A 25,969-nucleotide genomic window follows, 5' to 3' on the forward strand; every position below is an offset into this window, starting at 1 on the left:
CAACTGGAAACAGAGGCCACTGTGTTTCTGCTGCTAATTGAATGCAAATGAACCACTTAGGGGTGTTCCTTTGGTGCTTCACACCTCTGATTAACCCGCGGTGGTGCTGGTGCGTATTACACTATAGTCGCTCTTTGAAGTTGTTCCTGAATATTATCAGGGTCTCGTAATCCTTTTTTAATGGATCAGTGAGTGGGACGGTGGTTCAACGAAATGATGAACGTGACAGCCTTCCTCACCCTGAGCTCCTTGTGTTTTCCATGAATGGGCGGAAATGGGTTGATTCACTTAGGAAATGCAGAGGTAATAGTGTTAATGTTGACAGGCTGATAGCGCGTTTTGTTTACCATCAACCCGGACCATCTTGCATCCATGCCTCCTTTTCCTTTCCTTTTTTCCCCCCACTCTTTCTTTCCTCAGCTTTGTAATTTTAGTGTCTTCCCCCTCTGCCCTTCTTTTCTAACTTAAGGCAATAGGTGGTGAAGGGCAGGAATGCTGTTGGGGGACTGTAAGGATTTATCACAGTAAGGTGTGAGGGCCGCTGCCTCGGCTTCTGTGCCTGCAGATGTAACAGTTTAGTGCCAACAGCAGTCCCACCACGGAGCCAATACTGAATTTTATTGCTTTTTCAAGTTTTATTCTTCAGACCACATACCCGGTGGCTGCAGGGAGAGGAATGGGAGGACAGGGGTCAAGGACTGAGGGTGAGGGAGTGTGCATGGGGGGTGGGGGGGGGCGTTGCTTCAGGGGTTTGAACTTTCCCAGCAAGGTGTTGCGAAGCATTAAAGATTCCCTCATTTTATTCTTTCTCTACTTTTAGATTTCATACACGCTCCTGCTCTCTCCAATATCTCTCTCTCTCTCTCTTTCTCTCGCTCTCTCTCTCTGGCTCACGCTCTCGCTCCTGCTTCACTTACTTGCTCTCCTCCCATTCCTCCGCTCTCCACTCCTCTCGCTCGCCCTGTCCTCCTACTCTGGCTCTCAGGTTACGATGACTGGGGGTTTTCTTGCTCCCATCTCATAGAGTGTCTGTGTGAATGTGGGCTGGTGCTGGTAGTGCAACTGTGTGCGTGTGTGTGTGTGTGTGTGTGTGCGCCCGTGTGTGTGTGTGTGTGTCTCCCTCTGCGCTGTGCTCTGTCCTTGTCCCTGCCTCCTGGCAGCGAGGAGCCACCCAGCAGCCGGGCTGTGATTGGGCAGGGGAGTGGGGTTCTTGACACAGCGTGGTGCTGACTGCTCCGGGACGTGTTTCAACAGATGGTCGAGGTTAGAGAGTGTCATCACATCGGAGAGAGGATTAGAGGAGAGAGGTTGTCTTCCAGGAGCTGTGTGGTCCCCCCTTTACTCTTCAAACCAAAATCCCAGCTCCAAGACACAAACCTCTCTATGAGCGAGGGGAGATCCGGCTGAGGAGCGTGAGGATAAGACCAGGAGAGGAATCCTAGCCCAGCCTCTCTCTCAGCCAGCACTCTGCTCTCCTGCCTTACAGGTACTGTACAACTTTCTCCTCCTGCGTTTCCATTTTTCCACTGTTTTCCACCCTTTTCCTGCACTTGCTGTGCTTGGTAGTTTGCTCAGCAAGTAGGAAATGTGTGATTCAGTTTACAGTCAGGAGCATGAGTCTCTAAGCAGGGATTTGTAGTGGTGGTGAGCTGCGCTGTTCCTGCAGCCAGCCTGTGTTGCGTGTACAGCAGCGCAGTGTGTGAGTGTGTGTGTATGTGTGCGCAGGACTTCATAGTTTCCCCCCTGAATGACAGGAATTCCCTCCGTCGCAAATTCCTCCGTCTCAAAGGATTAGAAGGCAGCACATTCCATTAATGTCATTTTTCCCCAATCCGTGAGCATCAATCTTTTTAAACGTTAGTTTCCCGATTGCAGAATATCGGAAAGTGAATGAAAGCTGCTCTAAATTTACAAAAGTTTACTGTCGTGAAAAACTTTCGCTGCATAGTTTCCAGTGATGTATATTTGTATAGAAATTAAGTGTACGCTATCAGGACTTCCTCCATTTGTTTTTCTACTGATTGCATCGTAATCTTTTTCAATCTTTAAAAGCTCGACTGAAGATAAATGGCGTTGTCATTACCCTTGTCAGTTAAGAAGTAGTAGGAAATTAAAATGCAATTTTTTTTTTTTTTTTTTTGCTCCACATTCCCAAAACTCAGTGTGGCATTTACTGTTCCCTCACTTAAGTCCAGATAAGTTTTTCCATAAATCTTCATTCAGAGTGCACTCCTGGCAGATCGTGTCAGTGTACGCTGAATGGATGAGCTGCTGAAGAGCTCTTTCCGGACAAACTGTCAAAGCGAAGCAGAGAGGCAGAGACTCAGGGAATGTGCACCTCACTCTGGCTATTTAACTCAAGTCAAGTGAGAAGGGAGACTTGCCAGTGAAGTGGGAATATGATGTATAGTATTTATACCTACCTCCAGGCTCTGTGTGTGTGCGTGCGTGTGTGTGTGTGTGCAAATGGAGATTGTGCAGCTGTGAAAGGCTGTACGGACAGCAGCAGGGCTTAGAGGAGCTGGTATGGGTGAAAGCTGCTGTTGTGAGGATTTGTGTTTACCTTGGTAAACCAGCCGTAGCTACACTTCCTGCTTGTTACCTGAAGTATTTAACTTAACCTCCAATTGGCTGTGATGACTGCTGCTTTACATTTTGGAGAACTTGTTCATCCAAAAGTTGTTGAACGATCAGATTATTGAGGTGAACGAATGACATATTTGGGAACTGAATGAACCTTGAAATTAGTGTGTGGTTCAGTGTGGAAGCTTCTTTATCCTGGATTCCACATGAAGAATTTGAATTTCTTCGTCTAAAAGTCCACCAGAAGTTTGAAATTAATCCTTCTCTCCTAGATTCCCTCCATAGCAAACTCACGTTTTAATCAATTTTAGTACATTTTGCCTACATGAGGCATAATATGTGTAAAATACCCGACTCTGTGCAGCGCCCCTATATGTTACTGTGAAGTGTCGAGGCTCGATGGAGAGCTTAAACTCCAAACTTTTTAATATTGACAAGCTGATCCATTAATCCACCTACCGCTTGAGAGCGTACCTGGCAGTGTTTAGATTGAGTTTCTGATTGCCCTTCCCAGAGCAAAGAAGCTTGAGGGTTTTTTAAAACCCGGTGCTTCCTGCCAGTTTTGGGGGAAGAAAAAGAGATCCTTTAAACTGTTGTAGCTTCACTGTGCTACAAACAAGAGCAATGAGCAGCTGCTGCAAATAATTAGATTCTGGGGGGTAGACGCTTGCCAAGACAAACGTTGTTCCAGTAGCAGCTTTGCCATCATTTGGGTCCACTCTGGAAAGGGTGTGTGTGCGTGTATGAGTGTGTGTTACAGTAATAACCAAAGCGATTTGTATTTATTTCTGATAAGCACGCCGAGTGTCTGCATGTCAGGACGGAAAAAGATGAGGCGCCATCTGAGGTTTTCATTATTTGTACAAAGCGTAGCAAAAGTGCTCGTGCATCTTCCAACTGCAAGGCAGAGTGAATCAGAGACTTTCCAGATGTGTCATCTTCACCTCATCATCGTCTCGTGGGCGAGGCTGAAGGGATTTGAAGCAGGACTTGACTGAAAATGGACAAAGTGCATTCAGGTATTGGTTTTGATGGAAGGAGATGCACCGAGTTTTAGGCTCCAAACCAAGGTGGTAGTTTCACAGTTTTTAAAATCGGAATGAAAGATGGAAGGAAAAGCTTGCAGCTCTTTGTTCTGTGCTGCGTCCAGACGTCCGCTGGGCTTTAATCAAAACACGCCCGAGTACTTTTCCTGAATACCGACTCGGTGCTCACACTTCCACAGATGCACCGCAGTCCTGCAGCAGTCGTTTGTTTTAACCAGGCCAGACGTGACAAGTTCTAACGCATTCTGAGAGAACACGAAGCAGGGACAATCAGTCACATGTAATTTATTGCAACAGGTGTGATACTGACCTTCAGTTTTATTGTAATTCTTGTGCAGGAACAGTGAATGTTGCTCATACCACCTCTGTGTTTAAGCTTTTTATTTTTTTGTAGTTGCTTTACTCTAAATCAGTGTCTTCCTCAATGACGTTTGGTGAGATTCTTCCCCTTTTTTTTTAATCTCTGTTTCTCTGATTTTTATCATGTACACGTTTTATTGTTCGGTCGGCTTGACCCTGCAGTGACGCAAGTCATATTTCTGATCGTTGCAGTAAAACAGAGCTTCGCTGAGGACTTTTGTTGCAGATGACTACGAAGACACTTATGTTAGATTAAATCAGGTTGAGATAAACGGACTGAAGACAGAAAGACAGTGCATGAACAAATCCTCTGCATACTTCGATCAAAGACTAGTTGAATGACACACGCTCACCTTTTTTGCGGAACAATACAACGCGGTGACGCAACAGGACCGCAGTTTGTGTGTGTTCTCTTGTGTGTGACAATGTTAAGAAAAAATTTCCTAAACCACCCTCTCCTGCAGCACTTGTTTATCTCTCTATGTTAATGATAGTGTTCCTCATACTGTTCTGATTGCATAGTAGCGCTAAAGGAGATTGCATAGTCCTATCACTGCAAATGACCAGTATTTGAACAGCGAGCATTTGGCATGCTTTTATTTATGTAGGATCTCGAAAGGCTATCTTTAGGTGAGTCAGCCACTTTCTCAGCTCCTTTGTTGACCGTACTGATCAAACGCTGCCATGTTGTTTCGCTCCACCAGCCCATTACGGCCTTTTAAATGTGTCCTTGACTTTTGAGGCCGTATCTCCAGGGAGATATTTCATGCATATATCTGGATGCATGCACTACATAGGTCTATTTTGGGGGGTTTGAGAGCTCACAATAGCACCCCATGTGTTTGTTCAGGATGTCATTTGAGGAGGAAAGGTCAGGCCATGCAAACATCACATCCAGCTCATCATTGAACAGGATTCCTCATCCTCCGATCTTTGATCTAGCACTTCACACACTTTGAAAAGAGCAGTGAACCAGACGTATACCCAACGCTTTACTGTCTTGTGCGGCTTTCTTCTCCTTTGTCTTGAGCTTCTGAGTTGATGACTGCTCAGAGAGGAGAGATCTGCAGTATCAACAAAAGGTTCAGTAGATGATTTATCTGTGGAGAAACCAAGAGTGACTCCCTGTCGGGTCATGCAGTGTTTGCCTGAGAGCTTACACAGGAAGAGGAGATGTTAGGCAGCTTCTAATAACTATAAATGCACATTAATGACTAAAGCCCCAGTGAAAGAGTGGGGATTTTAATGTTTTTCTTTTTTTTTTTTTTTTCCTGTGATGTCCACAGCAGCTTTTGTTCAAATGTCACCGCGCATAGATGCAGCGTGGGCTTAAGACTGGAACAAGAATGAGCCGGGTCAAAAGAGACACCGAGGGGGAAGCGGAAGAGGGATAAGATAAAGAAGAGGCCGTGATGTGAGGGAGAGGGAGGTGTGAACATGCGATAAAGAGCAGCCGAAAGTAAAAGTTTCTTTCTGACCCTGTTGCCGGGTAATGCGCACACGTTCTCGGCCATCGTCCACACGTGCGCGCTCATTTGAAACACATGGACACAAACGTAATCTTCTTGTGACACGCCGATGTACAAAAGACAAACATAAAAAAAAAAAAAAAAAAAATAAAAGCTGCACACACACACACACACACACACACAGACACACACACAATCAATGCACAAGCTTACCCCCTCGGTCCTCCACCTCCCAGAGGGCTGAACTGTCCCTGCTTTGTCATCTCTCTTGTCCAGTAATCCCCTCCCCAGGGAGAAGCAATCTGTTTTAGATTTGAAAGAGAAAGGACCTTGCCTGTATCACGTACAATTAAGCAGCCGTCAGAATGCGTCGGCGTAAGTTTGGAGGGAGAAGTGCTGCCACTGGGGGGTTGTCCCTTTCATCCGCCGCCTTTCCAGAATGGAGATAATGGGGTGGGAGGGTTGGAGGGACTAGAATGGACGGAGGGAGGGGGGGGGGAGTGCAGCAGGAATGAATATGTTTCCTCACCCCTCCATCCCGCTCTACAGCTCAACTAATAGAAGCCAGCATGCGTTTGTTTCAGCTCTTCTGCTCCCTTTCTTTGCTTCTCCCCTGGAGCGGGCAAACACATTCAGTCGCTGCCAGAGCTCCCCTCCTCTGCCTGTGTGTACTTCTGTGTGCGGACTTGGCCCATGTGCGGCCGGTCGCCTCCAGTCCTGTTTTCCCTCCCGCGATCGGCCCAACTTGGCCGTGTGGATGCAGAGAGTGTCTGTATCTCACAGCGACTTGCACACACCAACATTGTTCATAATGAAAAGGTCTAGCATTGCATGACACGCATTATCTACGCTTTGCTTTTCTGGAATTGCCCGCGGCGACTTGAGCACAGTTTAGCTGGTATCTCTTGAACTTGTTGGGATGATGTATTGACTGCATTCCTTTTGCTTTGGCTCAGATGTAAAGGAATGGGTAACCCTTCCCATTTTATGGCTTCTAAAGCTGATTTGTCTTCTAGCAGAGATCATATTTTGTATATTTAACAATGGACTTAGATCAGGAATTCGTGCGAGTAAATTCAATTACGTATGACGTCCGTGCATGCCTTGGAAAGCCACACACTAAGCCCGAAGCAATGGAAAGGAGAGCTCCCCTGCGTACAAATTACAGGTTACGTGTCTGTCTGTGTTCAAGACAGACTGAGTCAATGACGAGTGCGCACACAGGGGAGTGCGTGATATCCGAATACTCTCATTCATACATGCCCACAGGCACGGCAAGAGAGGAGTGCCGAGCAGGCACAGGTGCAATCGGATGAATAGATTTTTATGACCGGTATCGGGTTGGTGTGTCACAGTCTCTGAGAGGTTTGTTTATGGCATTCAGGGTCACACGGGCTGGTTCTCATGGTCTATGTTTGTCTACAGCTCCCGGAGAATATGTCTACACATGCTCCGCATTTTCGGGGTGTTTAGTTTCATGCGTCAGCAGTCGCGCTGCTCTCGACAGGAATTTTCGCTGATTGAGCTGCTGCTGATGCCACCACCTCAAGGAATCTGGATTTTCCTTAAACTGATTACTATTTATAATTAATTTGTTTAGTAATCACATCATTGAGGGAACATTTGTTAAATCTAATTAAATGAAATTCATGTGTGTGTCGTTCTGCAGTTCATTAGGAGTATTTCTAAGCATGGAAAAAGGCAATATTGAGTCAGTATACACAGGGTGTGATTTGTAATGAAAACAGGAGTGGGGATTTTTTTCCATGACTCACATAACAATGAGAGGAAATCTGATAAAAAAAAAAAAAAGTGGGTAGAGGGTTGAAAATAATAATTTTCTTTAAATGCCTCAATGATGAAGCTGTTTCAGAGAGCTCAGAGCTAATCACATGAGTTTTATTCTCCAATGAGAGATGACGGTTCTGTTTTACTTGGATTTCAAATACATTTATGTGATATATTTTGTCTGGTCTGCTGGGGAAGTTGCTTTCAGTGCTGTGTAGGAGGATTGCATTTTCATGCCATGACGATGTTTCGTTTCAGAAAAGTTTTGCGTTTACACATCAACATTTTGGCAACGACTTCTGTTTACAGAAAAATGGCGGAAACTGTGAAAGCAATGTAGTTTACATGCCAGGCCACAAGTTGGTGCTGTTCATTGTTTTACATGCGCGTAGGAAAAGTTGTGTTTTTCCACTTGATGAACACCCAAAACGTGACAAAAATGTCCAGTTTTCACCTGAAAACATCATGTAAACTGATCCAAAGGCCATCATTTTGATTTTCAGCTAGAGAAGTCACCGATCCAGCTTTTACTTTAAAAGTTTCTGCAGCCAACATATCTCAAATACTTTTTATGGTCCTCCATTTGCTTTGTCTGTGAAACATCATTATGCACATTACAGTAATGTGATGCTAAAATGAATCTAACTGTGAATCTTTTCATGCTTTTTTTCCTGCTTTTACGCCATTTTATTACCGCCCCTCTGGGAAGTCGGTCCGATATTAAAAACTAGCCAAGTCTACTGTTCAATTTACAATGACTTGTTCTGACAACCCTGTCAAAAGGGAGCGGATGAATGGCCAATTCTTCACTGTGAACTGATGGTGAAACCTTTCAGTTGATCTCAAATCTAATGACAAATATTTGTATTTCACCCTTGTCAAGACTCATGTTATACAAGAAAAATCCTAATTTCTTCTCACACAGAAAGCATCCATCAGACTTGGCACATCAGCTCCCTCTCTCACTCACTCTCCCTGTGCCACCATGTTGCTGATTTCATGGAAAAGAAGTGGGTCTCTTTATTCTTGACAATTACCTCAGTGGAAACCCATTGAAGCAATTTGCCATAGCTCTCTTTTGTGGTTAAAAGGGATAATTTATCTGGGGTATATTTGACGCGTCAAAGAGACAAGAAAGCCACCCGTGAGCGTGCACTGTATTCAACTCCCTCCTGCTCAGACTGTCTCTGGAGCTCCCGCAGCTGATAGAGTGTCTCTGATGGAAGTGTGGGTTTTGACAAGAGAGTGGCTGGAGGAATACAAATGTGTTGTATTTTATTCATCTGAGGTCTCCTATCGCTTAATGGTTTCCATCCATGGCCCAGAATAGATTTAACAAGGAAAGCGCTCGCCGCTTTGGGCTCCTATCCTGAAGCTGCGGCCGCTGATCCTCTGATTGCGATTCCATGTTTTCATATCACGCTATAAATCAGAGGAGTGGTTTCCCTTTCGTTGACTGGACCCGCATACGTCCTGCCCACCCCCCGCACTTAGCCTTTCCCTCACCCGCTCGTACGGTAAATGTGCTTTTCCACTTGTAAAACTGAACTTCGTTTGGAACGCGAGCCCTCCTGGCCGTCCCCGCGCCTTTTCTCCCTTCATGTAATCCCACACTTACTCAGTGATGTTGAGATCAGGGTTCTGTGAGGGTCAAACCAACTGTTGCAGGAGACCTTGTTCTTCTTGTCACTACAGATATTTATTTTATGGTTCTGGCTGTTCTATCAGATGCCTCCATCTTCCTGCAGTAATTACTGCCGCCCACTAATTTTAAACAGCAGGGGCAGACGTTAGCCTTGCTGAAAATCCTTACTTCCCAATAGGGCACTGAATATAATGATAATGATCATACATGAGTGATTCCAGTCTCACCAGCTGACACTAAGCCCAATTTGTCAGTGTTACCAGCATGAGGTTTTTGGTGGAATATACAGAACAGATCAAAAGGTTGCCCGTAGTTCAGGATATGAACGTTTAAAGGCTCACTGCTTTCAGGCCAGGAACACACACACGCACACACCCATTCACAAATAAATACCGCTAACTTTCCCCATTTATGAAATGACCTTATGTGTGTTTTGATCATTTCCCGTCTCCGGGCGCTCAGAGCTTCCTCATGATTTCCTACCGCCTGCTTTTTTGGCCAGTGAGTTAGTCTCACTTTGAAGTATTTTACACCAGGATTCCTTTAATTACACATCATGATGCATGCATAATATTGATAGCGTGACCTTGCAGCCTTGGCACTACAAAGGGTCTGTTAGCAGGTCTGGGAGGAACTCGAGGGGTTTAACTAATAGCCGTGAATGCACTCACCCCAGGTTCACATTTCACCGAATCGAGGCCATTTTTCTTCATTAACTTACCCCGCGTTGTACCCTAAACACTGAGCGCACGGATAGATGGTAAGCCTAAACATCTGGTGTTTTAGAGTTTTAGAATTGATAAGACTGATTGTGTTTGTCAAGGTGAAGAGTTGTGCAACCATAAATGTGTTGGAACAAAGAGCCGGTTAGCTCTCCCTGCTGCCATGCACTTGGTTTCCTGGCTGGATTTTGTCATAGATCTTAGACTAATTGAGGCATTCTGGTCAAACAAATCAGCAGAGTTAAGAGGCTGAAAACACCAAGGTTTGAGTCTTTTCCCAGTGCCTGCCCACGGCCAAGTGTCTGCGCTGGGACAGAGCCCTCCTTCAGTCTGCTCAGTGCGGCTGCCGGGCCGGTCTCGGCGAGTACAGCCTGGTGCCCTTGGCCTGCCGGGCGGAGCGGGCCGCCACACAGGCCCTCCTCAGTGTAAAAGGCCCTCGTCAGTCCTGATGGCAGCAGACCAGCTGAATTCCCTCGGATTACAGAAATATTTGGACAAACCTTGCCATAATCATTTTCCCTCTCTGAACTGGAGAGAACAATCCGACTGCACCGAGAAATCTCACTGGTTTGAAGCAGAAAACAAAACAGAAATAACATTATTGTTCTGTTTTGATCTAATTTGCATTGTTTCCTAGATCAGCTTTCAGATTAGCATGTTATTCCTACTTTGTAATTTTCGCTTCCTGTTTTCCACAGGCCGTATGCTTTAACTTCCACTGCCAGTCTATAGACGGAGCACGACCTCCAGAGTATGCCATTAGACTTTAATTCCCCTTTTTCGCCATTGTCCCTGTCTGACTTGGCCGCGGTTGAGATGGACTGGGCAAATAGAGAGGGAGCGCGCGAAAGAGAATGAACTGGAATGGTGGGGGGGATTTGAGCTGCTTTGAAATGGCCATTGTCCTTAATAGCAAGGCCTTTTATGAATGACTGATTTACTTTAGAAGGAGCATGGCATCTGGTTTGTGTTTGACTTGCATCTTGTTTTGAGAACGTGAACCCTTTCACCTCCAAACCCTGTACGTTAACTCCGAGTGAGATCCTGCTGAGTAGGCAAACCTGCGCTGAGGGACCGGCTCTTTTCTTTAACACACACGTAGATACATGATGTCATTTTGTGTTTTTGCATTGAAGGTCTTTCATGTGTCTTCTCAGTGCATCTGCTGTTTTTCACCGACAGCTGATAAATGTACAGAACGCTGCTGCTGACGGAACAAAACCGGAGCCAGACGCAGCCCATTCGCCATTACTGAAATGAATATCCTGGCCGATCACAACCTCACTTTTACAAGACTTTTGTGCCTTCGCACCGCCGCGTTGAGCCCCATTCCGCTCGTTCCCTCCCCCTTATTCCCTCTTAACCCGTGTGTGTGCGGGTAGCCTCAGGTTGCTGAGGTTAGGTTAAACAAGCCGCCATCAAAGCCATATCGCCACCGGGGTCGGAGGAGGGTCAGGGCGCAGCAGAGTGTGTGGTTTGAGGCCCTAACTGGAGGGCACTACTGCCAACCAGCCAAATACTGCTGCCCTGCATGGTTACACAAGCAGCCTCTCTATTATGTTCAGCTTTACTCGGCGCACAAAGCACAGCTGTCTGCGTAGCCGTACCAAATTACTGAACGATGCCGCATGTGCCAACGGCAAGTGAGTGAAAGACCTGTTTTCTGCAAGTATAGTAGGAAAAAAACCTTTACTATCATGAAAGTGAAGATTAGCAGGGTGTTGAGGTGTCCTAAAAGGCCCTGGTGTTGATGGCCATTAATCTGAAAATTGCATATCTTTTATGTATCTGGCAGCTGTGAGTCTGAAAAGTTCATAGTGGCCTTTTTGTTTCAGTCCTTTGAACCTCTGGGCATTTTTGCGTTCCTCCCATCCATCCCCAATATTCCTCCCCCAGCTTAACCGTGATGGGTACAGTAAGGGGCTCATTTAAAGGGTCATTAGTGCTAATCCTCCAAAACAATGAGGAAGCAGAAACAATGTGCTCCCTAGTCCTCCGACTCTGTCCAGGAATAAAGACCTCTTGTCTGCTCCGCAGATGTATAGAAGCAGCCTGTTCTGCTTATATCACGCTAGATGACTTAAATAAATGACTCATTGAAATATGAAGGGTTTATGAAGATGGCATGAAACATTCTCACTCAGAGGAGTTCACAGAAACTGGCTGACATGCATTCACAGTCAGACAGTAAAGAAAGAAGCAGAAGAAATCAAAATCCAGATTTCGCTTAATATTAATTTACATTGTGATGAGTTTGCAGAGTATCATGTACGGACTGCAGTGTGTTGGACTTAAAGTGGTGGGTGCTTCTTCTGCAGCCGGTCATCCTGAATACCACTGCTTTGCTAAGTCTGTGTACAAAACAAAACACTCAGAAGTGAACCGGGCTTAAACACAGATCTCATTCAGTTAATCCTGACGAACCGGCAGTAATTACAGAGGTGTTTCACTTGTTGTGTCTGAACAGTTTACATGCTATCTGACATTTCAGATCTTTTAATATCTATGTGCTGTATATTCATTCTCAAATTAGTAGCTGTGTGCAGCAGCAGGTTTGTCTCCTGTGTGTGTCGACGTTGAGGAGTGAGTCATGTTGCGTATGAACTCCGTGCTCGCGATCAACTGACACCATGTAAACGTTGCACTCATTACCCTCTCATAAACACTAAACTTGTCTGAGGCAGAAACTGCTGCAGGGTCAACCTCGCTCAGCTATTTATTCACGCTAACATTCTAAGAGGAGGGAATATCTACTATACTCCAGGGAGATATGCACCAAAATTTAATTCAAACAAATTGACTCCTCTTTTTTTTATTTTTTTTGTCCTGTATAAATCAGAACTACCATAATGCAATCTGTCCATCTTTGCTTTATAAACAGCAGCTGCTTATCTGGCCTTGTCAATTAGTTGGTCATTTCCTCTGGCAGCTTTGTACTTCATATGTGATATTAACCAGAGGAAGTCCTAAGAGTGAGGATGTGACGTAAAAAAAAAAAAAATACCTTCCACCCTTTGATGATGGATCGTTTTGAGATGGAAAGCTATCGAATGATCCGCGGAGACACAGAGCTGCTAGAAAACCTCAGAAGTGAACTCCAGATGACCTAGTGAGGAGAGTAGATCAGGTGAAATTAAGTTAGGATGGGATGTATCCCTAAAAGAGAGGAGGGGGGAAATCTTGCGTGCGTAACTATGGCCTACAGTCCCATTGGTGGCTCTGTGCGGTATTTTATTAGCCCTGCGGTCTCCGTCGTCTCAGACAGTATAGCTATTGATTCCACTGTAGCTAACCACATCAGCGCCACAAGGTTCGTATCATCCGCCACAATGAACCTTCTTGTCTGTTTTCTCGAAGTCACAAGAAGAGGCTATTGCCGGGAAGCATTGGCATGTAAAATTGAGTTTGCGTTGGGTGCTAACATTACACGAGCTGGTGGACTGGCTTCCAGCTGATCTCAGGTCCGCCGCAGCTTGACAGACATGGAGACTTGAGTTTTGTCTAGAGATGGGTTGTGTCTATTGTTTCTGGGATGCTTTCCCATTCATCTAGAAGAGACTTGGCCCTACGCAGCGGGAGAATGTGTTTTTGTCTGGGTGTGTGTGTGAGAGTGTGTGTGTGTGTGTGTGTGTCTGTGTGTGAGTATCTTATGAGCGTCTGTGTGTCACCATGTGTTTGCACAGTAGTTTGCGTTGTGTGTGTAATTCACAGCGAGGTTCTGTGCACTCTGCCACCCTGCACCGGAGGGGTGTTTGTCCAAACGGCGCCAATGTTTGCACAGGGCTGTCACGATGATTGGGCTGGCTGGCTAAGCCGGGACACTGCTCGTCTGCAACGCAGGACGGACCGAAGTGCTCTCAAACCTCTATCCGAAGCTCCTCTTTTTATATCGAGCAGCGAACTGGAGGAATCTCGGCTCAACTGTGGCTTTCCTCACCTTTTCATCCACTAATACCAGTATCGGGTTTTTCTTCTACAAATGTTATGATTCACCACGTATCGTACTCCAGGACACGTTGACATGAGGACAGAGCAGGATGAGGATCAAACCTGCAACGTTTCTCTGTTAACATCTAATTTCCACCGAGCAACTGCGCCGCTGCATTCTGGGTGATTTGTAGTCATTTGACACATTGCTTGTGTTTCCACCAGAAACAGCTGTGTCAAGTTGCGCAGAAGAGATGAACCCATTCACACACACACACACACACACACCCCAATGGAGATGGCTTCCATGCAAGATGGTCACCCACTTGAGTGTTTTCCACATACGGACAAGGCACGATGGGGGATTGAACCTACAGTTCCACTTAACCGCTACAACCCAGATTGACTCCACTAACTTGGCTCAGGAAAAAAAAACAAGGAATGTTGAAGTGTTGATAATAAAAATCTGTAAAAGTGTAGTATCAGTCCATCCCCAGAGGATGGTGAAGGTAATTTCATCACAATGGGCCACTATCTGTTTGGTGCGTCAGAATTTCAGGATGCAGATGTAGGCCTTTCAACAACAAAAAAAATACACTTTCAGACTGAGCGGGAAACAGTGTGGTGCAGCACTGGCTGTCAAACTGGGGGTCGTGACCCTCAAGGGCATCACAATGCGATTTCTTTGCCTCGCCAGATGGTTGAAGAGAAACTAGGTCAAAATACAGTTTTCACCAAGCTGAAGTTTCTGGGGTGTGATGACTGAAAAAAGTTGTAGCATCAGTGTAGCATCACTTTTGGGATGTTTTTCAAGATTCATAGTCTTCCTTCTTGGTGTCATTTGACAAATTAATAAATTGAATCATGATTTAAAACATTAAGTGTACAAGTCCTCAAGATTTCTACCTATTAAGACCTTTAATGCACTTATTTAAAGCCCCTTCCGTTACACACCAGGCACCGTGAATGTTAATTGGATTTGGTTAAAGTTAGTGTTTACTGATTTTGAGGGGCCCCTTTGTGGAAATGAGCGTATGGACGGAGCCATCCGGCGGGTTTTGCTCAGGCTCAGGTGTCACAGACCTGCCATTTGTTTTCAGGCCATTAGCTCAGAATGGGGAGCAGTATGGTGCCACTCAGTGGGATTGCTGTCCATAGGACACGTTTTCACAGGCGGTGACGGAGCACTCATTATTACAGCGTCACGGTTCGTCTGACAGCCACAAGCCAGCCTTTCACATACATTATTGCCTCTCGAAGTTGCTTCTGATTGGCACCGTCTTTGCATTTTTTTATCTGTTTGACTCATCTAAGCTATTTCCTCATGATACAGTAGCGTAACTGAACTCGCCATGAAGATGGATTGCAATAATGTTGCTCTTCCTCCTGCAGTCCGCAGTTGAAATTTAGTTCCACAGTCTGTAAATATAGAAGACTTTTAGAGAGCAGCAGTGACTTTGTGAGTGAGAACAGGCCCACAAAGTGCTGGGATGACTCAGTGGTAATCTGTGATTGGCGACAGTGGCACTGGGGTTAATGTAGCGGAACCCTCTCTCCGCCTCCAGTGCCCCTAACTCCCTCCCCCCCTCGGTCAGCCCCCCGTCATGCTTGACTCACCAGGGGGTGACTTTTGAGTGACAGCTTGAAGGTGGCTCGCCATTGGCTCCCGCTGGAAAGTGTCTGTGGGTGTTTGAGCGCCGACAGCCAATGGCGAGGCCCTCGCGCAGTTAGCTGAACAACAGCTCTCCAGTGGAGATGAAGAGTTTTCATGTGTGAGGTGTGTGTTGTCTGACACAGAAGGACAAAAAGTGCAAGGATATGACGAGAAACGGGGGGAAAAAGAGATTTGGGGGATTTTCCGAGGTCAGATTTGTGTTTCCGTGCCCTTTGCTTTTCATTTGTTGTAATGAATCGCTGTGATCGAGCTGTGCGTGTGTGTAGGTGAGGATAATGGAGTTTCAGGCTGCACAAAGCAGATGCTGGAACTGTCGGGTAAGTTTTTCTTGGTGGATCTTCAAGGGATAAAGCTCACAGGAATTTTCTTTGGGCTTTTGGGTATTTGGATAAACTGCTGTGTTTTAGTTTGATTTGCAACCAGATGCGGACAATTTATCTGAAGTAAATGTGCTTAAATGTTCCTACAGGGAGTCTGTCTCACTGAGGGTATAATGTAATGCTCTGTTTGGCTTCTTGAAAATTGGCCACTTTATTTCAGGTTTCCTCACGCTTTTCCTCTTCTAATGTGTCCGTGTGTTTTCTCCTTCTGTTTCCTCACAGTCCACCACGGCGGCGAGCGCTGCACGGGCGTGAGCGAGCGGGTGAGCGGCCTGGCTGGTCCTCTTCTCTCCCTCCCAGTAATCCTCCCATCTACCCATCCTGCGGCCTGCTGCGTGCCGGGCATCATGCTGATCCACTGGCTGCCCTGGCTGGTCCTCCTGTCTCTGGACGGGGCTCCAGGCAGCTGGGCCTTCACCACCACCAGGGCTCAGGGGCTCAGGGGTCGCATCCAGAGAGACCGCAGAAATATCCGGCCCAACATCATCCTCATCATGACAGACGACCAGGATGTTGAGTTGGGTAAGGCTGGCACGCTTCCTGGAATTCTGTGGAATCTATTTAATTTTCGTTTGGCTCTCTCTGTCTTTTTCCCCCCTAACAAAGTCTTGTACACAGTTTACTCACATTTTTTTGTGTTTTTCTTTCTCTCCTCTTGGTCAGAACCACTTTCTTTGTCTCTTTTGCTATTTGCATCAAGGTTTTTGTGACCTTCCTCCACACATTAAATATTAAACAGAGGCCATAAGCCAGACCTGAATGGCCATCTGGTCTATCAACTGCTGGAGGATAATTATTATGCCTTTGAGAAGTGCGTCTGAAAATGTAATGTAAATAGACAGAAGGGTGTTTATACAGGTGGAAGCGAAGTAAATATAATTACTTTTATTTAAAAAAAAAAAAAGGTCATTTTTGCAGAAGGCAGTAGCTCTTGTTTATTAACACGGCACGCAGCGCTGACCGCCTCTTCGTCTCTTTCTTTCCGCAGGTTCTCTGCAGGTGATGAATAAAACCCGCAGGCTCATGGAGGACGGCGGCACCACCTTCACCAACGCCTTCGTCACCACGCCCATGTGCTGCCCGTCGCGGTCGTCGATGCTGACGGGCAAATACGTCCACAACCACAACACCTACACCAACAACGAGAACTGCTCCTCGCCGTCTTGGCAGGCCCAGCACGAGCCGCGCTCCTTCGCCGTCTACCTCAACAACACGGGCTACAGGACAGGTTGGTGATTACACAAGGAGAAAGTGGTTAACCTCCATTGGGAGAGAAGCATCATGGGATAATACTTCCTCGCAAGGTTTCAACCACAACACCCAGCTCTCATGCATGCTTCGTCTCACACTCAGTAGTGAGTTCTGGCTCAATGCCAGATTCCCTTATCTCTTTCAGGTTATGTGATACAGTGGTTAAGTGCTGTTGAGTGCCACAGACAAAAAAAAAAACCAGAAGTGCTACTTCTTTGTGTAAAGACTTCAACTTTAGTTACACTGATGGGTTTTGCTCTGAAGCTTGTTTCCTGTTTTATTTCTATAATTTAAACTGGTGACTGGTAGCTTCAGTAAATGTGAAGACATTGCAAAATTATGAATCAAATGAAAACTGTTTTATATGATGCATCATTTCTTTTTTTTCCCAGTGTAAGTGCATGTAGGCTTATGTCTTGATCAGATTTTTACTTTTTTGTCCCCCTGAAACTTCAGTTTACTGGAACAATGGAAGAGCTGAAGCAGAATATAAGGCTTCAGCATTTATTTAAATCAAAGGTGAAGATGATTATGCTCCTTTTTGTTAAGATACATCTATTGAGATTGAATGTAATGGGTTCAGTTTGATGAACCGGTAGCCCTTGTTTCTTTTGAGAAAATATTATTACCCATCACGACTTGCCCAACATTTGCGCTGTCTCACTTTAGATAGGAATGCTGCCAGTCACAGTCAGCTGAGATCTCCTCCTGTTGCCGTATATTCACGTGGCGGTCAATGTACATTTTTACAGTAAGCTCCATAACTGCATGCCTTCCCGGCTGTCTGCTGTGAGAAATGCAAACACGTCGAGCGTGCCAGGTTGCTGTCGCGTCCCATCAGACGGTGTCTGTGCGAGTGATGGGCAGGCGTTGCACTGGGCAGCTCTGTGGGGTCCTGTGGGCTGCAGCACGGCCTGTGGTTTTTCGAGCCGATGCGTTAGTCTGCAATTAGCCTTCTCCGGGACGGGCTGGCTCCCTGCCCGGCTTATCCCAGAATGCCGTCAGTGAAAAAAGAGGCAAGCAAAAAAAAAAAAGAAAAAAAAAAAGTTAAGTCACATTCGCACGCACAAAGTCACACAGACGCACACAATTAAGATTATTAAAGCTTTACAGAAACAAAAAGAAACATGCACCGACAGCTTACACATTAAGTGTCATTTCTCCCCTTTTTCTTTCTTCTTCCGCAGCGTTTTTCGGCAAGTACCTCAACGAGTATAATGGCAGCTACATCCCTCCTGGGTGGCGCGAATGGGTTGGATTGATCAAAAATTCCCGCTTCTATAATTATACTGTCTGCCGGAATGGTTACAAGGAGAAACATGGTGCTGATTATGCAAAGGTATGTGTTCTTCAAGGTATTTGTTTAAAAGACGAAGGAAAAAAAAGAAGGAGCCGTTAACGCAATCACTAATTTGTTTTCCCTTCATGGCTCGATATAAAGACTTTGCCTGACAAATTGCAGGTTCCACTCAGGTATAAATACAGACATTGAAGCACTTCAGTTATCGCTGTGTTGTGATCCAGGTTGGCAGGAATTCTCTGCGGAGAATTAAAGGGAATGAGCTCGGCTGAAGTGGCGTCTCCTCTTTTTGTTGCCTCCCATTATTGAGAGACACTTTTCCTCACTGTTCTGACATCCAGTGCATCATTAAGGAGAGACTGCTGCTTGTTCTGAATACCACCCTTCACTCCTTCTTGCCTTTTTCAACATTTTACCTTCACACTACCCAGTTTCAAGAGTTTTGTGCTTTGATGCGATGCAAAAGATGTTGGGGGAACTTTTGCGCCGCCACTGTCCACGTGTGCGGATGAACGCAGTGGTTACACTGTCTTTCTGTGGCTCTGGATGGCATCCGTCATCAATCTTCCCCAAACTGTTTTCGCAGGAGCCGTCAGTTTGTTTTCGCAGCTCCATGCCAATATCTACCCAGGTTGCACACTCCTGGAAATCCACGAGGCTGGCCCCCGAACGATGGGCAAACAAATGTTTGGACCGCTCTACCTCTGCCAACTTGGACTGAGGTGTAAAATTACCCACAGACTGAGGCCAAGGTGTTTATATGACATGGACTCGGTCAGCAGATTGCGGTCTGAAACCAAACGGACACAATATTTGCTGTTTGCTGCCAAAACCCATCAGCCTGCTGCCGCTAGGAGAACCGCGACTCTTTTTAGATTTACACAGGGTGAGAAGGTCGGGATACTGTGCACAGATTGCACCTGGCACATCGAGCCATTATGATTAGATGAGGCACTCGCTTGTTGATTTTGTGTAATTACGTCTGGTCTTATTTTCCATTTGAGAGGAGAAGAGTTCACCGAGGTTAAGATGTTTGTCAAAGATCTGTTGTTAAATGTTTAGTTTGACGACCCAATCCATACTTTGGTTTTATTGAATTTCCATGACAATAACTGCCATAAAAGCAGCAGAGTTAACAGGCCAGATGTTTGCATCAAAGCCAGCACACAATTTAACTAATGCATGATTAGACAACCTGAAATTTCATTTTGAAGACCTTCCAAGCTGTAATATTTCCTGTAAGTTTCCGCAGCACAAGAATTATAAATTCCCAACGACTGGGAGTGAATGGAAGGTGCTTCCCATTTTGGGCATACCTCTAAAAATCCAAAATGAAAACCGATGCACTCCACCTCCGTGACTGTTTTATAGCCGTTGGCCGGGCATTCCCCATGACACTGCTGCTTCCTCTTGACCCACCGGAGCACTCGGCAGCAGCGGCTTGGGTTTTGATGGGGTTGGCAACTCAAGAGAGCATGGCATTGGTTCGCCATTTGCACGTAATCATCAGCCTCCACGGGCATGTGCAGCTGCCAAGCGATTAAATCTGGCCTGGCCATGAAACCTATGAATGGAGACAGGAAGAATCAGCCAAACCCACTTCTGACATTTCAGGGAAATCACCTTTTACCCTTTTATTCCCAACCCTGGCACTCCCTTTCATTTATTACACGCCAGCCTTCAGCAGCATCGGCAGAAGCACACCGCAGATGCAGGTACAGTGGTTCATCTACAGTTGGAAACTTGGCAAATGCCATTGTGATTTTTAGCTCAGGGTGTGGCCTGCCATACAAATTAAAAAAAAAGGTAATAACAGACTTCTGCTTGTGTGAAGAAAAGCTTTTGATAAAAAGTCACTCCAGTGTTTGTTTGTTGGGACATTATTGCAGTTCCTAATCATTACTCTCGGCAGTTCCTTTCATTCAGTAGTTGTCCAATTGTAACCCAGAGACCTGAGGAGTGTTTCACATCAACCCATTTAGCTTGCATCGCCCCAAGCTGAAATCTTTTGATACTGTCTCAGATTTGTGCATTCCTTTATCTTTGCTTGGAAATTCGTGAGAGAGGGAGAAAAGAGGGCATGTGAAAGGGGGGGGGGGAAATGAATAGAACAGATTGAAGCTAAGTAGCAGTAACAGAATGGATAGCCCAGAGAGGAGCAGAGGGTGGAGCTGTCATAACAACATACCATTTGAGAGCGCCAGGCTCCTCGCCATTAAGCAAGTGTCACATTCAGTCGTGGAGAGATTCACTGATGAGGCAACAGCCTGTGCACTGTAGACACTCACACAGACTCAAGCATGCACACTCATTTACACACCCGCAGGCAAGCTGCCAGCTGTTGACTCGACAGATCGGGACTGTAGTGTACTCAGTGGCCTCTCTTCATATCCCCTCCGCTCCCGCTCCATGTGTCTGAAAACAACTGGATGATGGAAAGAGATTCTGATTTGACCGAGTTTTATCAAAGTTTGTTTTGTCTCTGAATCTGCATTTATAGGAATGTTAGCGCTGAAGACTCTTCTTTTTTTGCTCTCATTCTTTAAAGGACTATTTCACGGATCTGATTACCAACGACAGCATCAACTTTTTCCGCACGTCTAAGAAGATGTACCCTCACCGCCCGGTGATGATGGTGATCAGCCACGCCGCTCCGCACGGCCCTGAAGATTCAGCGCCGCAGTACGCTGAGCTCTTCCCGAATGCCTCACAGCACATGTAAGTTCAGCGTCATGATGCACACTCAAGTATACAGACAACTCATATGAGAACATGAACCGACTGAGGTGATTTAATTGGTTTCCACTCCTGCCTCACTGTGAGAATATTAGGTAGCTGGGAGCGTTCTGTGTGGAGAGAGCATGTTTCTCTCACACATATGAGTTTTCTCTGAGTAATCGTGGGAATGTCATGGTTTGTCTATCTCTGTTGTCCCTGATCTCTAGTGGTAGAGACAGTGGTGTAGTACAGGGTGGAGGTGGGTACACTGTATTTAACCACTTAATTTTCAGTCAGCATTGTAAACTCTCATTTCCAGTTTCCCAAAGTATTACTTTCCCTAGAATGATGAAGCCATGACCTGCCATACTCTGAGTCTGATTGGCCTGCACTCGTGGCATTCGTGATTGATTGGTTAATTTTGGGGTTTACAGTCTGTAATGAGAGCTAATGAGCCAATCAGAGTGCGGCGGGTCATGACGAGGCAAACATGGCTGATGAATTATTCTGAAATTATGCAACAATGGCCAGAAACAGTGGACTGACTTTCACCGAATAGAGTTGTCTTACATGCCATTGTTTCTCAAGAGTGGCGTTTCCTTTGTCCTTTAAAAGAAGGCAGAAATCGAGAGCATACCCACTTCTCCAGGGACCACGGCACCACTGGGTCGAGAGACAATAGATGGATAGATGCCTGAGGCTCAAGTTTAGACATTTCCCATTTAAAGCCACTTGGAGTCTTTATGATTTGTTGCACCTAACATTATTGCACTATGCACGGCCCTCAGTCCCCGGAGATGACAGGTTGCTTGGAGGCTACTCAAACCGAGGACACAGCAAGCGTGAAATCAAAATGATTTATCGTCCAAAAATAGCCGGGGCACATACCACGGCGAAGATCGGGGACGGCTTTTTTTTCCACAGAGCATTGTGTTCATGCCAAGCCCACACTGGCCTCCCACAACTCTCATCACTGTGTCGAGGCAGCGCTGCCATACTCGGGTCGCTCCTCTGGCAGCGTGCCCTGCCGTCTTGTTGTGGGCCCTCTTCTGGGCTCCCAGGGTGCCCTGCTTCCTTGAATGGGTGTTTTGGTGTTTTATAGACTTCCATGTCGGGTTCTTCTCACTCTCTGCCCCCCTTTAACATTCCCCTTATCTCTGTCTGTCTATCTGCACGTCACTCCATTTATCTTCCCCGCCGTGTTTCTCGGCGTCGTCCCGTTTTCTCATCTCGGCTCGCTCCGTCCAACCCTTCCTCCCCTCCCGTGTAGTCCGCAAAGGACTTCCTGACCCTGTCCATATCAATCAGTAGTTTCTCCCTGCGGCTCCTGGGACGAGAGGAATGCATTGTGTGCTTTGGAACACCCTTTGTGACATTATTAATTTATTTTTAGCCGGAGCCTCCGGGTGAAGGGGGTGGAGCTGGGGCCCACGGGCGACTGAAAGGGTTGCCCCGGTGATTGTGTGTAGGTGCTCTGTGTGTGGAATGAGTGTCGCCATTACTGTGGAGAGCACAGGTGGCCGGCATGGACGGGTGTTTGTTGGCGATAAATTTCTAAAACAGACCTGGACCCCCTTTCTCCACCAGCAGGTGCGGAGTTGTTTTATTAGATGGATGCTGTTAGTCTGTTCCGCTTTTAGTGGATTGAAGTAGGTTTGGCATCCGTCGATGGGATTTTGCACCTCTGCCCGGCGAGACGCCTTTCAGATCCGCAGTAGATGCCGCATGCAGCTCACGTGCGACGAAGAGAAGTGGGACGAGACGGCGTGGCAGTGAAGTATTAGTCGCCTCATAAATCACAGCAGCGTCTGTACTTCTGACAGCAGCAGTACGACGGGAGGACTTGATGTTAATGTCATTAACATTCCTCGCCGAAGGTGTTTATGCACCATTTCTTAGACGCAAGCCAAGCTCACAATTTATTTTAAGCGCCGCAGACTTGATGTGGTTTCTCGGTGGCGTGTCTCGTTGCAAAGCGGCTGCACTTATTCTGGTCGGAGCTCAACAAGTCGCTTCAGGGAGAATCGCCGGCCTCGGCGTGTGTCTGCAGCTATCTCTGTGGGATCAGGAAGCGTTCTGGGATGAACAACCTGCCGCTGCTATCCAGCGGCGGTGCCTAGAATACACAGACAGGTGGCAGGTGTGACCTCCCCTATGGACTGGCTTCATTCCACTGACCTCTGCATTCCTGGTTCCCTGGTGCTCAGGGCCCCTTACCTTGGTGGCCCATTGCCCAGAGACAGGTCCCTTTGTGGGGCTTATTAGACCGCCTGCTAAGTGGGTGAAGAGTTCACCCTGCTCACAAAGCAGGCCTGAGGAGACGAGGGCAGAAGGCAGCTTAGTCAGTGAGCGCAAAGCAGCTCTCATAGCAGGTCTTCATTAAGTATCAGAGTCTGGATACTCCCGGCTCCTTATTCAGTGGTGGAATCTGTTCTTTTATGGTATGGATAACACAAAGAGAACTCACTCGAACACAATGGAGCAAAAAAGTCGATTGGATTTTGTCGCATTCTGCAAATGGCGCAAAAGCTTTCGGCATATCTGAGGGGGGAAGTTCTGCAGTTCACTGTGCTGTAGCAGCAATCACTCTGCCGAACTTTATTTTTTATTTATAGCACCTTTCATGCAGGCTGGCAGAATTCAGTGATTCATAAGAAGACTCGGTTCAGTGAGGAAAAAGGAAAAAAAAAAATACAAGATAAGAATAAATGAAAATGGAGCATTTGAAATTTCTACTCCAAGTGATGATTAAAAAAACCAGAAACGGAATGAAGGACAGATCGATGATTGCAAAATTATACAAAAAAAGAGGAAAATTGATGCTAAAAAATAGGTAAAACAATCTGAAACAAATTCAAATGCTATTAAGAAAATCCAAAAGTAAAACCATTAAAAGGGATAACACTTAAATTAAAAAAATAAAATATACAGATTAAGAAAAATACAAATCAATGTAGTCAGGAGGAAAAACGACTATTTAATTCGCTTTTATTTATATAACCCCGGCATAACCCCCCAATTACAACCTAGCCATCGCGTGGCATGTTTACAGAGGAAAAACCCAACAATCCCACATAAACAAGCAGAGGAAACCTGGAAACCTCTGCAGAACCAGACTCCGAGGTGGCAGCTTTCTGGTGTACTGGCAGGGGATTAGAGGGGAGTGTGAGAGAAGAGGATCGGACAGGGAGCAACAAACAGTTTAAGATCAGATGGCGAGCGAACCCACAAACTTCAAGCTCCGCCGTCGGCCGTCCTGCAGGAAAGTGCAGAGAGGGGAGCAAAGAGAGAGAATCAAAGAAAAAAATTAGAACGAATACATTGAATGAAGTCATCTGTGTAGTTTCAGATTAATTCTGTGCCAAAGTAGAATGTTCACAATCACATGCTGCAGCTAATGCCGTTAGGTTCTGAAGATGAATTAGGTGTCCTGGGAGTGATGTTACACCCTCAACAGAGCTGTAATCCAAACATCATGGAGTGTTTTTAGGATTATAGCTTTAAAAAAAAAAGAGCAATCTGCCAACTAGCGCTGAAGATCTGTACTGGTTTGAGAGGTGTTTCGGGTGAAAAATGTGGTCACATAAGTACACAGTTCTCTTTGCTCACTCTACTCACAACCACAAACCTTAGACACTGAAGCACTGATTGGATCCATTACCCGGGCCATACAAAGACAAAAGACTCAAACCTTTCACAGTTCTTGTCATTTTATATGATTCTTGCATCCAACACACACACTATCTACTTTATAAATATTACAGGTGAGCAGTTCCTCTCAGCTACAACCTCTCAAACGCGACTCCTTCACTCTTGTTTATTCCCTCATTTCAAATGGAAATGACTTATTGAGAAATTGGTCCAGGAGTTGGTGCAAACTTGACTTTGGGGCCTATTATTTTCTTAAGCATGTGCCAACCCTCAAATTACTTGTATGTGCCAGCGGCGCAGTGGAGCGCGGAGCCTCTCGTCTCCGTGCGAGGAGGGGGAGTCGGTCTGAGGGAGGTGTGGAAAAACAGGGAAAGGTGCTGGCCGCTCAGTGTGGAGGCATTTAGTCGACTGGCAGAGCGGACGGGGATGCGTGTCAAGCTCGCTGGACAATTGTGGCACCTGCTCGTGAGCAGCGGTCTGCGAGAAGTGGCAGACAGGCGCTTTTTTGGCATCTTGTAGCCACTGCGTGTTTCGATATCTTCCATATTTACGCTGTGAAAAGAAACTCTCTCTTTCCAACAAGAACTCGTGAAATACACAAAATGAATTTCCACTCTGTTGTTCTTAAATGCGTCCGGTTTTAGCTCATAACTGTCTCGTTCATTTCTTCTTTTCTTTCTTTTTTTGTGCCCTCGTAGCACCCCCAGCTACAATTACGCCCCAAACATGGACAAACATTGGATCATGCAGTACACCGGCCCAATGAGACCGATCCACATGGAGTTCACCAACTTCCTGCATCGGAAAAGGCTGCAGACTCTCCTGTCTGTGGACGACTCGGTACAAAAGGTACAGAGTCCACTTTATTAGACTGGACGCCTGTTTAGTCTGCCACGTATCCTCACGCACTTCATTACTGCATGCAGGTTTTTGACATGTTGGAGGAAACTGGAGAGCTGGACAACACTTACATCATCTACACAGCAGACCACGGCTACCACATCGGTCAGTTCGGCCTGGTCAAGGGCAAGTCCATGCCTTACGACTTCGATATCCGGGTGCCATTCTTCCTGAGAGGGCCCAACGTGGAGCCAGGCGCAGTGTAAGTATCAACTGAAACTGTTAGATTGCACATTACATTGTCTCTTTTGTTGCAGAAGGTTAAGAACGTACTGTTATTACTTCTCGGTACTCACTGTGTTCCTTCTCTCAGTTCCTTAGAGCAAATGTTAATCGGTTCTGGCTTTATTCTTAAGTCATTCAATACTGGTCTTGACATTGCTGCAGGCAAAATAAACTATATGTGCATGTATTTCCTCAGAAATCCTCATCTGGTGCTGAATATTGACCTCGCTCCCACGATTCTCCACATTGCGGGACTGGACACTCCACCAGACATGGATGGAAAGTCCATTCTTAAGCTGCTGGAACAGGATCGGACTGGCAATAGGTCT

At 46.0% G+C, this 25,969-nt stretch overlaps 1 protein-coding gene across 3 annotated transcripts in view; it reads left to right on the forward strand.

Moving 5' to 3' along the window:
- Positions 1-1,122: 1,122 nt before the first annotated feature.
- Positions 1,123-25,969, forward strand: part of sulf1 (sulfatase 1) — a 38,664-nt gene continuing 13,817 nt past the window's right edge. For 2 of the 3 annotated variants that reach the window (XM_030099396.1, XM_030099398.1), the window contains exons 1-8: positions 1,123-1,486; positions 15,818-16,117; positions 16,584-16,823; positions 18,034-18,185; positions 20,695-20,864; positions 25,214-25,364; positions 25,442-25,617; positions 25,837-25,965. In XM_030099396.1, coding sequence (XP_029955256.1) covers positions 15,943-16,117; positions 16,584-16,823; positions 18,034-18,185; positions 20,695-20,864; positions 25,214-25,364; positions 25,442-25,617; positions 25,837-25,965 — 1,193 coding nt within the window. In that variant the 5' untranslated portion in view covers positions 1,123-1,486; positions 15,818-15,942. Of the gene's footprint in view, positions 1,487-15,817; positions 16,118-16,583; positions 16,824-18,033; positions 18,186-20,694; positions 20,865-25,213; positions 25,365-25,441; positions 25,618-25,836; positions 25,966-25,969 lie in introns of those variants that run through there. The other variant, XM_030099397.1, reaches the window with a different exon arrangement.

Source organism: Salarias fasciatus, chromosome 9 (genome assembly GCF_902148845.1).
Source record: "Salarias fasciatus chromosome 9, fSalaFa1.1, whole genome shotgun sequence".
NCBI lineage: Eukaryota > Metazoa > Chordata > Actinopteri > Blenniiformes > Blenniidae > Salarias > Salarias fasciatus.